Raw genomic sequence first — 18660 nt, 5'->3', positions numbered from 1 at the left:
CCACGGCCGCAACCCGCCGGCTGCCCGGAGATCAGCGGCGTGCACGGGCAGGGCGGCCCACGCACCACACCGGCGGCACAGGCACGCTGAGACACGCGTGGACAAACGGGAACAGGGCACAGACCCAGCGCGCAATCTGGGGCACAGACACAACCCCAGACTCACAGAAAGCACCGCAGCGCAGCATCACACACACAGAGTTTCACACACAGAGTTTCACACAAACACACACACACACATTTTCACACAAACACACACACAGTTTCACGCGCACACGGACCCGCGCCCCCACACGCACGGCACGGGCACAGCCGCACACGGTGACGCGCACAGGACGCCACAGTGACAGACAGCACATGTGCTCGCGCTCCGCTGGGACGCAGAAACTGGCACAGACAGCTGCACGCAGACAGACACACAGACAGACACAGGCATACAGTTAATTTTTGCCATAGCCAGGAGGGGCATGGCCAGGACCCAGAGGTTGTTCTGCTGTCACCTCAGGTCATTGCTGGCGCTGGGTTTATGGGGGAAGGGAGTCTCTCCCTCAGAGAAGGGATTCCTCCTGGTCCGGTAAGCGCGGGGTGGGGGCAGTGGGGTAACCCCGATTCTGAGCATTTTTCCTGAGAATCACTTGTCTCTTCGAACACTTTTGTTATTAATATCATTGCTGTTACCGTTCAATTTCTTATCTCATTGCTGTTTCCAGTCAATTGTTCTTACCCCAACCCGTGATCTTTACCTTCGATTCTTCTAATTCTCCTCTCTATCCTGCCACGGGGAATGGGAAAAAGGATGGGGGGAGCGAGTGGCAGCGTGGTTTTAGTGGGAGCAGTAAATTAGGGAATACAAGCCCTAAACCACGCCACAAACACACCGAGACAGACAGACAGACAGGCCCCGGCGCGGCCAGCGGCGAGCGGGCGGCCGAGGGCGCGGAGCGGCGAGCCCGGCATCCCGCGCAGCCCGCCCGGCGCGCCCGCGGCGATGGAGCAGGACAAGTACCTGCCCGAGCTGATGGCCGACCCGCGAGCCCCCGCCTGGTGACAGCCAATGGCGCGGCGAATCTGCTCCCGGCGCTGCGTAGCCGCCAATGGGAGCGGTGGGGGCGGGGCCCGGCTGGCTCCGCCTCCCTACTTAAGCGCGCGGAGGGCGGCCGGTCGCTCAGTGGCGGGAGGAGGAGGCGCGGGGGCGAAGGCGCGCGAGCAGCGGCGCGCGGCGACCCGCGCACGTGCCCGCCCCCGCGCGGCGCGACCGAGAAGGACAGCCTGGATCCCTGCTTTGTTCACGCGATGCGCCTCCTGGAAGACGGTGAGTCTCCGCTCCGCACTCCCCTGGCCGGGGCGCTCCTCGGGGAGCTTTAATCGGCGCTCGGCGGCCCCGGCCGATTGACACGGAGCGAAATCGGGTTTCGGGGCGGCGGCGGTTCGGGGGCTCGGGCGGCCGGAGCCGCGCCGAGGGAGCCGTCCGGCAGCAGCCCCGGCGGCAGCCGCCCGTGCCCCGCCGCCCGCCCGCCCGCCGTGCGCCGGCTCTGCCGCCGCTGGTTCCCCGTGCGCGAAGCGCTCCCCTGGTTCCCGGGCTCACTTACACAAAGACAGATGCCGGCGTCTCATTACTCTCGTTATATCCTGTTTTCCACGCTGAAGTATTAAGGTTTGTATGGTGATACTGTTATGCCGTTAATGCGGTGCTGTTTTAGTCGACTGCGCGATGTCAGACATTGATTGTATATGGCTTATCAATTTCATGACAGTTTCATCCAGGGCATGGTGATTTCCTCTTGGTTTTGCGTGGAGATCAGAACACGCTGGTTATAACATTTGGTTACTCAATGTAATTCGCCCCCGTTTCCTTGCTTTAGTTGGAGTAGAGTTTTAGTTGGACCTCAGCAAGAGGTTCTTTAGAAAGTTTATAATTTAGTCTCTCTTTTAATAACTCCTCAGTGTAGTGGTTGAGTGAAGACCTCATGGTACAGAGTTTCAACTTTTGCCAAAGTGTAATCCATTAAGTTTCTCTTACACATGTTTTTCTTCTTAGATTTTTCACAGAATTTTTAAAAACCCCCGTTAATCTTGGAACCTAATGTTGAAGTAGTAAAGATTGACGCATAAATCAAGATAACCTGTCAAGATCTTAAATGAGATTAAAGCAAAGAAATATATGGTCAGGCCCTTGAGAGTCACACATTCAAATAAACTCACATTCAGAGGTGGCAAATAATTTCCCAAGTTCTGTTTATGACTTAAAGAAAATCATAACTAATTCAGATTTACCATGCTAAGCATTAAGTTTTTCCTCTGTCAGCAGTTTTTATATTGTCTTTCCTTAATGTATGTTCTATTGATTGTGAACAAAGATATTGAGTCCAGGTTTTGCTGGAGTGCTTCTTTTTGATAGCTTTGAAATACATACTGAGTTTCAGTATGAATATAGACCCATTTAGTGCCCTTTTGTTTGCCTTGCTGTTAAAGAGGCAGCCATGCTGCTTTTTACAGTTGTTTTTCTAATAATCCTACCATAAACAAAGTCCTTATTTCTTAGAGGAATATATTTTTTGAACCTTGCAGTTCGATCTTTTCCCAGAGGGGGGAAGTATCCACTGAGAGAGTGTGTGTGCGTTTGGGAAAGGTGGAAAATGCAGGAAGGACAAAACCGAAAGTAGACAAAGAAAAGTAAAGAAAAGGAAAATAAAATTGGTTTTTCTAGGCATCAATTTCATGCAGAAGTTGTATTTTGAGCAACTGTGAGATTGAATAAATGAACGATTTTCTCATTCCTTCTTAGCCTAAGTAGGACTATGCATTATTTCACTGGATTTTTTAAAAGATGAAGGTGAGTTGTCTGAGAGAATGCTGATGTCAGATTCACACCAGGTACCTGGCATTGTCCTTCAAAACACCATCTGTCATGCTTTCTAGAGATTTGTTTTAGAGTCTAACATATGATGACTGTTAAAACACTTAACCATGGTAAGAATGTTACTAAAGAAAATTAAAATTAATGCACTGGTTGCTGCTGTGTATAAATAGAAAGGAAATTTATAGAATGGGCAGAATTTTCTCTTTTGGGTGCCAGAAGAAAATGGAATCCTGGTGCAAGGATCTCTGTAGTAGTGAATAAATTTTAGGTTATATTCATGATAAAACATTGTTTCCAGACTCTGGATTTCTGTCCTTTAGAATGTAATGTGCAATCAGCTACATCCATAACGATGCCAGCCAGGTGTTCTTTTTATGGTGTCCTAAGCATTTTTGATTGCTAGTACATTTTGTATCAAATGCATAAGTGTAGATTTGCTGTGGAGCTCAGAGCCTCAAGCATTCACTCTCACTTGAAAGTGCTGTGTTGTTTCATGTTGGCTGCTAAAACCTGGTTGAGAACAGTTGTGGTGCTGTGAGAAACTGCAGAAGGGCACATAAGCAATAAGTATTCCAGAAAAATGCTTCTGATTTGCAACAGTGGATTTACTTATAAAGCTAAGACTGCCCATTTTTCCCCAATAATTTATTTTGTTTGTTTGGTTTTTTTTTTTTTTGTGTTGTTTGTGTATTTTGGTGTACTTAACCAATATTAAAACCAACATATTACTTATGTTTTCAGTATGTTGGTCTGTGTCCTTCAGGTTGACCTGTGTCAGATGCATACTTCAATCAGTAGCTATTTATCCCTCACCATTAAGGGATGACTAGAAATCACTTACTTAATCACTTACATTAGTCATTACCTGGGTCTGGTAAAATGCCCAGAAAAGGGACATTTCCTTTGGCAGAGTATTCGCCTACTTACCAAATAACATAAAGAAAGGTGAGGAAAAAGGTGCAAGTGCTGTTTAAATACAAGGTGTGGAGACAAAACCCGATTTCTTTAAAAACCACTGTGGGAATCTGTTGTGGATTCTGACAATGAACCTAAGTCTCTGAATGGCCAATTTAGTGCCTTAATCACAAGATGCTTGATTTCCCCATGGGTCATAACCTGTTTCATGTAGATCCTGCGTGACTGTTGCACTATTAGAAATGGAAGTGTTATTGGCAAGTCATCTACCAGAAGAATTTGTGAGTGTCTGGTGGTATTTGCCTCAGCCTAAATTTTTTCAAACTAGTGCAAAATGTCTCGAACATACTTATTCTGAGAATATAATCAATTCAGTAATGAAGGTTAAATACCTTTTCATTGTAATAGGTAGTTGAACTCTAAAGAATAGGCTAATCTCCATCTGTTGGAAAGGGCTTTTTTGTATCAAGTGAACTGTTTTGTGTACTAGGCTGTTATAAGAGCTGGAGGAGTGTCCCTGTTTCATGTACAGTTTTAAACTATTTTATTGTATAGTGGTTACCAGTACTTATTTTCTCAGGTAAGATTGTTCTGCTTTTAGTCAGGAGATGTCCTGATAAATGTATGAGTTCAAGTAATGCTTGGTTAGATGAAAAACATCAAAAGTGAAGAGCATGTTCTTGAGCAGTGCCTTTTTTACCCAGCTTGTGCTTATACTGCAGCACGCTCCAGGGAGAATGGAGAGCCTCTCTGTTCTAGTGCTGTTCTACCATGGAAGCTACCAGCTCCTTATATGTGTTACTTTTGTGTGTTTGTAAATATTTATTGCTTTGTGTAAGATGTCTGTGGTTGTGAATATAAACATAAGTGTGTCACTTCAGTTGTGAAGGTGTGGATGACATAGAAAGATACAACCAGTGTGATAGTTCAAAACTGGTTTTATATCAGCATTCCATTTAATAGGCTAAAGTGTCAGCTAATTGTCTATGTACTTTTTGGGGTCAAGCAAATTATATATATGTATGTGTGTGTGTGTCTTTATTTATATGTGTGCAGCTTTGGAATATCTTGGATAGTGTGTTCTTAAAACCAGCTCTGTGTTTTGTAATATAAACATAAAGGAAAAAGACCTATTGGAAAGAGCTGGCCAAAGTAAGAGCATCTCTCCCCATGGAAATATCAGCATTACTAGGGTAATGAGGTAGCTAATTTCTCTCTCTTGTAATGACAGTGCAATTGACCTCAGAATTTCAGCTGGCATTCTGAAGGCAGTGAGAATCAGGCCTTTAACTTTAATCTTGAGTTAAGTCCCTAGATCATTCCGTGTGGCATAGCAGAGTTTGTTAAACCTCCAAGTTGTGTAAATTAGGCTCATGTAGCTCAGCTATCAACTCCATACAAGCTTCTTGCAGGACAGGACATGATTACTCAAAACATTAGCCTTTACACTGAGCATTAGTAGGGTCTCTCATACAAGCCTTCAGTAGTAGTTCTAGCTAGTAGAAAACTGTTGACATAATGCAAGTTTATTTTGTCTTATATTCAGGATTTCAGCTAATACACTGTCATATATAGGTTTGGGGTTTCTTTGGACTGTTGGAGATTGATTTTCTTTTCATATAGGAATGCAAATTTAGTTCATGAGTGTGTGTTTCTGTTAAAAACCTGGGATAATAATAAGGTTGTTATATGAAAATTGTCTTGGAAATACAGAATATGACAATCATATCCTTAGCCCTAGATGTGAAAGGCTGTTGCTGAAGCCTATGACCTGCTAAAACCAGGCCTCTGATACTTTTTAGTTTTTATCATTTTTTTCATTGAAAACTACTCGTGAAAATGTGCTTGCAAATTTATGAGTTCACTTGTCTCAACAAGCCTTTCAAATAAAATAAGATTAATGCAAAATATAAATGTAAATTCATACAATAATATTAATCTGTGAGCGGTCACTATTCTGCTTATTGTTTCTTTTATTCCTGATGTTTACATCAGGTGAGAAGAAATCTGTATTCACAAAATAGCTGGTATTAATCATTGTTTGCTTTGCTGTCTCAAGAAATGCACTGTAAATTCCCGGTAGATTGACTCAGGAAACATGCTAATATTCAGAGCGTGTATTTTAGGTACCTTGGTTTCATTAGAAACTAGATTTGTATTGATCTTTGGAGCCTTTTCAATAGCAAGTGCAAACTCTAGATGAATACAAGATACTTACGATTTCTATGAAGTAGTGATGTGCTAGGCGTTACGGACTTGGTTCAAAGCTGACTAAAGTTAATGGGCATTTTTCTGTTGCCATTAGTGGGCTATCAGGCAGTCCTTGTAATACAAATGTAATCTGTTGACTGGTATAGCCAATAGGACATGCTTTTACCTTGCAGAATGTAATGTAGATGAATCCCAACTGATAACCAGATTTATGAAAAATAAAATATTACAAAATGTTAGAATGAGTATAACAAAGCAAATGTTATGTTTATATTGACCCCAGCTCCTTAGTCATAAAAGACAGACTTGCTTCACAGAAGGGAAAAAAGAAATCATAGATGTGATTCAAAAAATAAAAATAATAAAATTCTTTCAGACATCTGAAGCCACTTAGGACCATTTGATCTGTGATCTTAGAAAACATGTACTTTGAACACAGTAAATTGTTTTGCAAAGAGGCAACAATATGACTGCAGTAATTGAAGTTTAGATTCTGATGCCCTGGTTTAAAATAGAAGGTGCTTTCCTCTTTAAATAGTGCTGTTTGAATCAGTGGAGCTGCTAAAGGTGCAGTTTAATGCAAATAGCAGAATTTAGTGCCAGCTGTTTAAGGGAAGGTCACAGATATTTGCTGAGGTTTATCTGGATGCCCAGAGCCTCATCAACAAAGTTCTGTTTTTTTGGCAACATGAATGTTTTCCTTGAAGGAGAAGAATATTTTTTTTTAAATTTGTCCTGGGAATTCTTTTAGTATGTTTAGATCACATTTAGTCTCCTTTGTGTATATATTCAGAGTGTAACTGCTGTAATCGTCCATCTCTCTTCCTCCATACCTGTAAGTAAGCATTTTAAAACTCAGGATTTTGGAGAATTGTTAATATTTGTGGTTAGTACCAAGAGAAGGCAGAATACCTGGACAGCTGAGTAGAACATTCCTGTCAGCTGTTAACTTCCTAAGCACTGAACACCTGTGTAATGTGTACAGTAGAGTGGCCATTCCTAACCAGGAGGTGGCATGATTGGGCTCCACATAACAAAATAGAGCTTCATATTGTGGCACCTCCTGGGAAAGGGCTATTCCAACAGTCTTCTTCATTGGGTGTATACTTTTCTCATTTAGGCAATATGCAGACAATATATACTGACAACGAGATGTGCTGGAGCATGCTGGGCTATTTAGTAGTCTATAAAATGTGATATGATCAGCAGTGACCTGTGCGAGAGTCTTCCAATAAAGGCTGAACATCTGCCTAACCCACCAAAGCAGTGCCGTGAGAGTGAAACAGTTCCTCCATGACACAGAGACACAGGTTTCAGGCTCGGGGTATGAGATGTCTTGGGCCTTACTTTAGAAAGCATAAATGTCGCTGCTGTTTGGTAGTTCTTCTCCAAGGTTTATTAAAATGGGAATATGTTACACCTTTCTGTGCCTTGTAGCTGTACTGTAGGCTTCACATGCTGCTTTTCTGAAATAGTTGTTTTCTGAATTGGCAGCGTCACTGCAGTCACCTGGTGCCTCAGTTCAGGGTTAGAGTGCCTTTTCTTAAATAAGCTGTTTCTGACTGTTTCTGTTAAATCTCTTTTCTCCAACAAACTGCTGAATGTGGAGGAAAATTCAGTGTTGTCACAGCTGATCTTAGAATATACAACTTTCTTTAAAATATTTTGAGAATGAATAATAGGAGGAGTCTTTTCATCAGGGATTTGAGGTGTTAAGAAAGCATACACAATAGAAAAAAAAATCAGTTTTGCAGGTGGACCCTGCTAAGCTTTATGAAGGTATGCATTCATTTTTTCTTCACCTTGCATTTTTCAGTCCTTGGATGGGTATCAGTACACTATATCAGAATAAGCAAGGAAACAGACAGTTTTTAAAATCAAGTGTGTGAAGTATAGAACTTTACTGATGCTGCAGTTTAATCTTAGGCTGTATAAACAAATAAGATTGTGCAGTTTGACCAGAAAAATGGAAAACCTTAAAACTCGTGTAAAGATCTGATGTGCATAGTACATGGAGTCTTGGCTTGTACTACATATCTTCAGTGAATGCATTCTAAAACTCCCCTCTGTAAGATGTAGACTGATGCTGAATTTCATTCTAATCTTTGAGATCTTGATGTGGAAAGAGCTTCAGAAGAAAAGTGTAGTATTCTTATTACTTTTGGTACAAAATGAGTCTTTTTAAAATTTGCAGGCAGAAATAATCCTGGTTATTACAGTCCTCTGTAAATCCTGTCATATTTTAATTAGAATCCTGCTGGAAATGAGTACAGCTATTTCCTTATCCTAAAAAGGGCTGAAACTAATAAAAACTAGAAGAATTATTTAAAACTTCCAGCAGATTAAAAACCTCCAATTCCCCCCCCCCCAAAAAAAAAAACCCCTGTTCCTCCTGTTCCTGCAATAATGTATGTCTGTAATTTAAAACTTCCCGCAGATTCCCCCCCCCCCCCAAAAAAAACCCCTGTTCCTCCTGTTCCTGCAATAATGTATGTCTGTAACTGATTTCACAACCTTTGCTGTTGAAAGAGAATTTTTGAGTTTGAATTATCAAGTGAAACTTCTAGTAGTGGTAATATGGCAATATTGAAGAACATCCACTTAATTAAGATGGTACAAAGTTTTGATGGTCATATATGGCTGCATATGATATAACCAGAGACATCTTAACATCGTCAAATGCTCTGCTTGCACTGGGCATTCCTGTTTATTGTTCTTGGGTTAGCATGATGCAAAGGCTGAAAGACACAGAGCAGGTCACTGTTTTAGAATTTCTCTGCACCTACTGAAGTGCTCATCAGTTATTCCAGCATCCTGTCCCTTGTTGTAAGGGTTACACTGACAGATGTAGAAAAAAGTCAGAAGCTTTTGATTCATAAAATACTTTGAATTCTGGCAATCAATGTAACTATTAGAAAAAAATAATACTATGTGCTAGTCTGTAGAAGATTTATCAAAACACGCATTCCTCCTTTTTGCTCTGCTTTGGGTCTGGAACAGAATGTTTATTTGTTTTGTAGTAGAAGCATTTTGGCTTTGCTAACTGGTAAATGCAGGTGTGTCTTCAGCAAAAGCAAAAGTAGGGATCAAAGCCCCTGGCTCATAATCAGTCAACTTCCAAAGAGCAGCACTGCAAATCAAGGAAAAACAGTTTTCCTAAGAGGTTTGAGCACTGGAGAAAGAAAACAAATCCCCCAGTTTAATGTTCCCTGGGATTTAAGTGTATGTTTCAAAGCTCTCTTTCAAATACTTGAAGTTAGAGAGCTTGCCATGAAATCAGGGACCGTGTGTGTATGTTTTAAAGTGGCTTTTCAGTATTGAAAAATGGAGTTAACTGCCCTGTTACAGTGTACATTTTTGTCTCTGTGCTTCTGCTAATGTAGGCTCATATTGCTGATTTTTCTAAATATTTCTAAGCAAACTTGTTTGTTGCATTTTGTCTTTTTTGAGAAGGTGGAAGGAACATTTTGGTGTTGTCAGGGGTTGCTCTGAGGTCAGAATGTGAGCTCTGGCTGGGGAAAGAATGAGACATTGTTCTTCCTAAATACTTAGAATTAGACTGATTTGCTGAAGCTATGGAGCTGTTTCCCTGCCTTTCCCATTTTAACTTAAACTGATTTTTCTCCAGTCCTTCTGAAAGGAGCAGCGCCAAATTTAAGCGACTTAGTCTCTTATTTTGTTGTTTGAAGGGCAGACTAAGGACTGATGAAATAAATTCCAGGAGACCTTTCTCCTTCCTGTCTTCACATAGCTGTTCAACAAGAAAATGGAGAGTTAGTTTTGGTAAATGATTCTTATTGTCCTTGTGTCTCCATAGGGCTGTAGATCTGTCTAATAGCTTTAACTTTTGCATGGGTACAGATTTGCAATTATTTCACTAATACTTGTATGCAAAGTAGTATGATTTAGCCCGTTGTAAAATTTGAAATAAGGTCCTCCTCATACTTGCAGATCCAGGTAAATAAATTGTATCAATTTGTTACTATGCTCAAAAGCCATTGGTGGGTAATCCACCACACCCAGTTCTTATGCTGCATGTACTCCTTTTCCTGATCCATCCTCCTCATACTTGTAGATCCAGGTAAATAAATGACTTGTATCAATTTGTTACTATGCTCAAAAGCCATTGGTGGGTAATCCACCACACCCAGTTCTTATGCTGCATGTACTCCTTTTCCTGATCCTACACTCCTATTTAAAAAGATCATTCTATGTTTGTAAATACAATATTGCAGAATGCTCTGATTGTCTTTGGTTTGTTAGGGGTGGTTCAGATGCTGTTGCTGCTGTTACAGGAGTGGTTGGTTTGTTCTTTACTTGCTGCAAATGGTTTAGTGTGAGCACCAACAGATCAGGTTGTGCATAAGTTTGTGAAGGGCTTTACCCATCAGTGTCAAAGGGGTCCGAGGTCAGCAGTGAATGTGGGAAAACAGATGTTCATGTTATCTATTTTGTTGCTCTTCTTTTTCTGAAGACTAAACTGGGAGGTAACCTGGAAATACAGTAGTTTATGCTGAGTTGTGCATGACAAAAAGATGTTCATGCAGTACCAGCTTGTTGGAATACACAAACCATCTGTTCAGCACAAAGTCTCTTGCTGCTCCAAAGTGTATGAATAATCTGGAATATGTCAGATGCTAGGGGGAAGAGAGGACTAAGTTTTTGCTAGAAATATTTTGATATAATGCTTTTTTAAAGGAATGTTTGTACTGTAAGCTATCCAAGTGCTTCTTGTGGTGGAAGTGGGAGATGTTTTCAGCATAAAGTGGAAACGGAGCAGCTTGGTTTTGACACAAAGCAGGAACTTGATGTGATTCTGCATCTGTCTAAACACTTAAGATGTCCTGATTTGGAGACAAATAGAAAATAATTAGAAGCTGCTATGAATTGTAAATATTACTAACATGGAAGATCTCAGTTGCTGTTTAGTATAAACCTGGGAGAATCACTGTAACATAGATTGTGTTAAATTATCCAGTGAATAAACACAACATCTGTATGGACAGCAGACACCTATGGAGTCCCTCTGAACACATGCAATACAACAGTATCAAAACTATGTAATTCCTAACAGAAGCTTTTCAGAAAGAATTGTATTTTATTTTTTTAATAAACCAATAGCATTTTCAAATGCTTATTATGCTACTTTTATCTGTCCATTTTATCTAAATATAACTTAACTAAAAGCTTCCAGAAGTCCTCACTTAATGTTTAATATTTTGTGTTTCATGGATGTGTGGTGAGAGGATGTAAATTAGGGATTTGGGGTAAGGTTTTTTTTTTTGCTACTTGATTGAAAATGGCACATTTTTTCAGAGCATTCCAAAACATACCTTCTTGACTCCTAATTCTATTGCATGGGTGGCTTCTGGGATTTCTGCCAACAGGTACAGACAGAGAACATCAACCCAAAGCATAAAAAATAGTATTTATAGTGTTATCCTATCCCTGTATTGAAAAATTCTTCTATTATGGTTTATTACTTAAAAGGTTTTGCTAAGTAACACAATACTGGTTAGTAAAAGCAAGTTCTCTTACCTGAATCTGTGGAGAGTATCTGCATTGTGTGGCTTCTGCCTTCAGCACTTTGTGCATGCTGCTGGTATTGATATCAAAGTGATTTTAAGTCTTGAATGACTAAAGTGTTTTTGAGCTGATCACTTGCCAAGACATGAAGTTTTGGATACTTTTTTAACACCATCTTTGTTCATTAATTTAATATTGGAGGGCAGAATTTCAATCATTACAAATTTCAGTGTGGCCCTGTGTTTATCCTAGGAGCTTTCAGTCCAGACAGCAACTCACTATCCATTTCTTTCCATTGGATAAGTGAGTGAATTAAAGTAAAACTGTCTCATAACCTGTGAGACATCTCTATTGCCTATAGTAGTCTGTAGGGTGCTTTTTCATCTGGCTGACAAAAGGCCCTCAGGAATTTAGTCCCTCATTTGAATACTGAGTAGGATAAAGGCCATAAGCTTGTGACCTCTGAATTCTATAACTTCCCCATCTCTCATGATTTAAATGCTTATAGCCTGAGGTGCATGGACTGGGAAGGGTTGTTTCGTCCAGAGGCAAGTCTCAGTACTGCTGAGATAATGATCTTACTGTAAGAGTTATTCTGAAAGAAAAATAGTACCATTTTATAGAAACAATTTATTGGAGACCTTTAAGAAAAGGGTTTTCAGGTGCCAGCTAATCTCAGCTATACTAACATTATTGCTGTCACTTTAAGAAAAATACCTGACAGCTTCAGGGGAAAAAAGCTGAGTCTTTGATGTCCATTTGTGTTCATTCCTAAAGGGATATATCTTTTAGCTGTTTACTACAACTTTACAAGCAACCAGTCATTAGAAAACATGGGTATTGATGTTCAAAGTTAATTTTGAGATTGTTCTCATGTGTCTGAATTAAGGTATAGCTCATATTGAAGCCTATTATTTCTGTATGGAACTTTAGAAGTAATCCTGTGGTGTCGGTAGATTGCGCAAACATCAGACTGAGGAATGATGCAGCACAAACCTTTTTGAGAAAGTCTGGGAAGACATGTTTGAGGAATAATTACTGATAGTAAAGAAAAGAAGTTTTCTTTAGAGACTGAAATACATAATTTCTTAGGTTGTTGTTATTGCTTCATTTGAAGTGGTTGAATATCCCATGCCCACTGACCATCTTTTCTGGGTGCCATCTATTCCATGGTTCCTCACTCAATGGTCCTGTGGGTACAAAAGCCCTCTAGTGCCTTTTTCCCCAGGAACTGGAAGTCTGTTGTTTAAGCTACATAGTAGACCGGGAGGCGGGGGTGGAGAAGTCATAATATCTACCACTACTTTATATGCACAGGTGCATAGTAAGTCACTCAGTCTTTTGCACGCTCTAGGTGAGGATCTTGCACCTGGAACTTCTTAATTAATATTCACTTTCTTTTTATTGTTCTTTTTCATAAATCTTTTGCTTTCCCTTTTGTGATTGTCGTATGTCATATGATGCCATTGTGTTGGAGGTAGGTGTGAGGTGCTGTGTCAGTATATATATGGTGGTAGTACATATCAATGTTTTTACAATTTGTTGTTTGTCAAGAAACTTATCACTGCAAAACACAGTTGCCCATAAATGCCTTATTGAGCCTTGGATTCTGTCCTGGAGATGCCTCCTACCCAAGTGTCACCGTTCATATTATCTGCTCATTCAAAGTTTCAGTTCAGTTGGTCTCTTGTCTGTGGAGATATCCATGAGTGTGCTTTCCACTGCCATCTCAAATAGGTTTATTTGCTTTGGTAACCCTTGGTCTTTTCCAGTGAAGTATTGAACCTATGATTCCTCCATCCTTTCTCTCAATTAATTTATTTAGAAATTCTTGATTTTCTCTTTAAGTGTACCAACCAATAACCCATGCATCCTACCCTAGATAGGAAGGCCTTCCTACCCTCACAGCAGTGTCTAGGCTGCACTGTTCTTTGTTTTGCACAATAATCCAGTACATACCTCTTAGAACAACAATAACATCTTCTAGGCATGTCTTTGTTTCTTAAATAGCAAGCTACTTCTGCCCCCTTCTGATTTTGTTCTAGTTTTTGTGTACCCACACATGCTATTCTGATTTCAACAGATGTCAGACACATTAAGTTGTAAAACATGTATCTTATTAATTCTTTTCATAATTTGTTTTCTGTATATTTCCAGGCATGAGGTAAGGGTAAGCATCTTTATGCTTAAGCATCTGTATGCTTATCAAATGCACTTTTTAAAAACCAGCATCCTGTGTTTTTTCAGGTTAAACACACATTGATATATTCAAGATATTAATTTACATGATTGCAGCAAAGAAAACTGATAGTGGATTGGAAGGACAGTAGGAAAAGAAGGGAGAATGCTGGGCTGGGTATTACTAGTTTGGTTTTTAGGAAACAAAAATCTTTGAGCAGAGGAAACCAGCATGTGTCTAAGGCACCAGGGTTTAGTTGAATGAATTCACTGAAGAGTGAGTAAGTCCGTGTGAATTGAATTTGTGTGAAAGAGCACTATTTAAAAGAAAAAAAAAAAAAACCTACAGAAGCTCAAACTTCTTGATTGGTCATTGCCTGAGTTATTAAAAAGCTACTAAAAGTTGGGATAATAAGAAGACAATGTGAGAGACATAGGAGACAAGCTAGAGAATTAAGCTTGAAATAACTGGAAAGGAAGCTAGTGTAAGAGTACAGTCATGAAAGAAGTAAAACCAATGCAGCTGGAATAAATTAAAAGAGAAAAAGTGAGAACAGATGAGAAAGTTGAGGAATATGGAAGGAGGGATCCTCATATGGCTGTTTGCAATCATAAAAGGCTACAAAACATTTTGCAGCAGCAAAGTCTAAGGACAAAACCAGGGCTTCAGTAAGATCACAGAACCAAGAAGGTGGTTTCATGATTGTTGTAGTGTAATGCATTGGAAATTACAAGAAGGAAGGGACCCACACGGGAGCAGTTTATAAGAACCTGGAGCCTGTGGGAAGAACTCACTTTAGGAAAGTTTGTAGAGGGCTGTCTCTCATGGGAGGGACTCCCTGCTGGAACAGGGGAGGTGCACGAGGAGTCCTTCCCCTGAAGAGGAAGAAGTGACAGAGTCAATGTGTGATGAACCAACCTCAATGCCTGGCATCTCTGTTGGGGCAACAAAGGAAAGAATCAGGAATCAAGTTTTAAAAAAATTCCCTTCCCATCTTTCCAGGAGCCACTCTGTCAGTCACACTCACACACCTGAGCTGGGACCCAGGTGCCTTCACAGCTACACCCCCACGCTCACCCAGCCACACCAGGCTTCTGAGCTGGCTCAAACCCAGGTTTCCCACAGCAATCTCAGATGAACCAATCCTTAAAATACTTGGTCCAGTAATAAAATTTAAATATTACAGCTCAAGCTGGTGCCTCTGAGGAGGAGCCTCGAACAAAGGACCCCCTGGGCTTTCATCCTCCCACTGTCCAAGCCTTGGAAAGTCTGGAACCCTTGGCTCTTGCTGTGTCTCTGAGTGTCTGGTCCCCTGGCCAGGCCACAGGTCCCCAGGCCCTTTGTTTTGCCAAGGGTCAGCAATTCCCAGCCTCTTGCTTTAGGCTTGGGCTCCCAGAGCTCCACCTGCGGCTCCCACTGCAGCTGCTCACTGAGATACTGGCGCTGAATGGATCTCTCAACAAAAATTAAGACTGGGAGGAAGAGAGGGGTTGGAAGGGGAAGATGATTTTAAGGTTTGGTTTTATTTCTCATTATCCTTCTCTGATTTAATTGGTAATAAATTCAGTTAATTTCCCCAAGTCAAGTCTCTTTTGCTGGTGTCAGTAGACATTGATAGGATCCCTCCTTTCCCTTATCTCAACCTAGAAGCCATTTGCTGCATTTTCTCTCCACTGTCCAGCTGAGGAGGGCAGTAATAGAGCAGCATTGGTGGCCAACCCAACACATCTCATCCAGTTCAGTCCAGTAGTCTGGATTCAGCTAGAAGCCTCCTTTGAAATGTATTATTTTGTTAGCCCTTGATTTCCTGCATTATCATTTCTTCTAATCTTCAGGAGCTTTGTTGGTTGTGTTACCGTATTTTTTTGTAGTTCTCTTTTTTAATGCAGTATCTGGTCTTACCTTGAAATGGAAGTCACTGTGTGTCACTTGCTTTTTTGTATTAGGAAAAGGTTTTTCAAGGAAAGAGTGATAAAGTACAGGAATGGTCTGCCTGGGGAGGTGATAGAGTCACCATCCCTGGGTGTGTTCAAGAAAAGACTGGATGTGGCACTCGGTGCTGTGGTCTAGTTGGAGTGTTGGGACATGGGTTGGACTCAATGATCTTGAAGGTCTCTTCCAACCTAGTGATTCTGTGAGTTCTGTGAATCAGATAATCAAATTGCTATTGAAAGTTCTTAGAGCCAGCAAAGAAAGTCAAATGCAGTTATCTCAATGACGTTTATAAATATGGGCTTCTTAACCTGAACTTTTATTAAGCTGGCAGATTCTTGGTAGTCTAAAAGATAATTGCGTTTTGAGTAAGTCAAATGCCAGTTTTACTGTTTTAAAAACTGTACTAGTAAAGCTCAGTTTGATCTTCAGCCTGGAAAACTCTCATTGAATAATCTCTAAGTCCACTAAAACAGTGGAAAATGGAAAATTACTATTCTGAGATTAAGAGGAATTAAGAAAAAAGATAAATTTAAATATTCATATTTGCAAATTTTTATTTTCCTGTTGTAGTCTTCTTGCAAGTTGAAGTGTGGTACTGAAGCTTGATGGGCTGCCTGAAAATTCTGGATGTGCATGCAGTTTCATCCTAAAATATGGGTATATTAGTGATGGAACTCTTACATAGTTAAACAGAATTAATTCCTAGCTATTCTTGTGGGGTTTGTCTCATTTTTGATGTACTGTTCTAAGCTCAATTTTCTTAAACTGCTCCTTGGGTTTTACCAGTTGAAAAAAATTATCTGCAGTTTCAGTAGAAAGAACGCCTTTTACTAATGTCTTCCCAGACATTCCACTGAAATCATGACATACCATAACCCTTCTAGAGTACTGGTGCAAGAAGGATTTTTATGTTCAGTGGAAATGAACATTGTTCATCTAGACAATATGTGGTTTAAAAAGGTGAAGTATTTTCAGGGGTCTTTAGAAATTTGTTGGTTGTAAAAGCAGATGTCCCATGATTTGTAGTAAGTCTGAGTTAGCAATTATTTTGTGTCCTTCTAAAGTTTAGGGATACTTTATTAATTTCTACTAATAATTTATAATTTTGTTTTAATTTATTATTTCCTTTTCTTCTGTTGAATCTTGGTAGTATTTTAGTCTTTTCAGTCTTCCGAAATTTTAAAAAATCTTGATTTTTCTAATATACTTACTAGCAGTAGTAGCGTTATCTCAGCCAGTTTTTCCAGTCACTTACAGTGATGTCTCCTCATCCTTTTTCCTCCCCAAAGACTTCTGCCATTGTCTGTTTGCCTTCCTCTTCTCATATTTCCTCTTGCTTTGTTGCTAGCTGCTGCAAAGCAGTTGGAATCTCTTTGGCCCCTGTTGCAGAGACCCTCCTGACAGCTGAAGAAGTACAAGGATGTTTATCCTAACCAGAATCCCAACTGATACAGTTCCTGGATCATGCCACTGCAAGTGACCTGCCTTATGTGAAGCAAGTATAGTTTTAGTCAGGACTGTTTGCTTGAGCTTTGTGCCATGTCGTACCTCTATGAAATTAGTATAAATTCTATTGTGTTCAACCAGTCTGAGAACTAAAAAATGATTGATTTAAGTAGTATTTAACCTAAAACTATTCCTAGATCTTTCATGTTTTAAGACTACCTTGCTGTATTAATCATATTTTTTTTAACAAAGACTGCAAGAAAAGAGGCATTCATTAGCTCTGGGTTTCTTGATGTTTTCTGTTATTATCTTCAATGTCTCTTTGTGCTAGTCAGAAATGTATTTAATAGTGTTTCCATTAATTCCAGCTTAAGCTAAAAGTGTGACTTGATTTATGCTAAAAAGCAGTGAATAGCACCATTTCTGAAACACATTGCTAATGAATCTAAATATATTTTGTAAGGACAAAAAATATACCTGTGAATTAGTTGGTTTTGATAGTTATATTCTTCTGATGTGTCATCATTCATGTATTTTAAAACACCAAATTCTAGTATAAAGGAAGAGAAAAACTATAGTATTGGTCTAACATAGATGAAGTATTAATTTTAAATTATATTTCTACCCAAATACAACTACTGTATTCTACAAAAACATTTGTTTTAAAATTTTGACTCCTGAAAATCAGTCTTATGAAAATAACCCTAATAGATGAAACAGTTTCAAACTTTTCCAGTTGCTTTTCAGTGCCAGAGAAAGTTTCCCTTCTTATTCCTAACTCTGTTGCCAGAATTTACCAGCTCACGCAGACATTCAGTTCTACGCTGCTGGAATACAGTTGGTGTCTGTCTGTGTGTGTTCTCCACATGGCCAACTATTGCTGGTTTTCCTATACTTGATGTTTCTTAAATAAGCCAATTATTTTAATTTTTATTTTTATTTTCCCCCATTTTTTTTTTCCTGGAGCTAGTGTGAGGATAGAAAGAAACATAAAAAATGGAGAAACAATAGTTAGCCAAACAGCTCCCAGAAACCCCGCAGCCAGTCAGTTCTGTATAAAGTTAGCACAGCAGATGGTGTAAACTGGGCTAGTGCAGTTCAGCGGTCAGTCACCAGCAAAAAACGTAGAGTCTGCTTCCAGAGAGCAGTGGTATCTTGGCATAACTATGCAGATACTGTAGCTCTTTGCTCCCAATCAGCTCTTCCCCATGAGTCACACATATATTAGTTTGCTTGGAGGTAAAACTGCCGGCTCGTTTCTCTTCTGTGCTGCTTCAGCTCATTGTCCCCAAGCTAGCATTTCCAAGAATGACTGCCAGAGAAGGCCACTATTTCCTAATCTGCCAGGACCTGCACAGGCATTTGCCTCTGCTCCAAGCCACTTTCTTTTATGTCAGTAGGCCAGAGAGATGCCAGTGAGGCAAAAAAGCAAGCAAGCAACCAAGGAAATGCTGGAATGCTACCTCTAAGTGCAACATGTCCCGTAGCTCATCAAGCACCTGTGAGAGTATGGTCTGAGGATGAGCTTCATGTTTTCTAGGGAGGGATCAGTCCCAGTTTTAAACCTGATATTTGAATTGCACATGTGA

The 18660-nt window shown here is 40.1% G+C and overlaps 1 protein-coding gene across 1 annotated transcript in view; it reads left to right on the top strand.

The window, feature by feature from the left end:
* The first annotated feature begins 1262 nt into the window (after positions 1–1262).
* The window catches only part of KHDRBS2 (KH RNA binding domain containing, signal transduction associated 2), a 311090-nt gene continuing 293692 nt past the window's right edge, over positions 1263–18660 (top strand). The window contains exon 1 of the mRNA XM_041477469.1: positions 1263–1311. Within this exon, the coding sequence (XP_041333403.1) occupies positions 1293–1311 (19 nt within the window). The 5' untranslated portion in view covers positions 1263–1292. The remainder of the gene's footprint in view (positions 1312–18660) is intronic.

The sequence above is a fragment of the Pyrgilauda ruficollis genome, unplaced genomic scaffold, assembly GCF_017590135.1.
Source record: "Pyrgilauda ruficollis isolate IOZ18807 unplaced genomic scaffold, ASM1759013v1 scaffold40, whole genome shotgun sequence".
Classification (NCBI taxonomy): Eukaryota; Metazoa; Chordata; class Aves; order Passeriformes; family Passeridae; genus Pyrgilauda; species Pyrgilauda ruficollis.
This window is presented reverse-complemented; position numbering and strand designations above follow the sequence as displayed.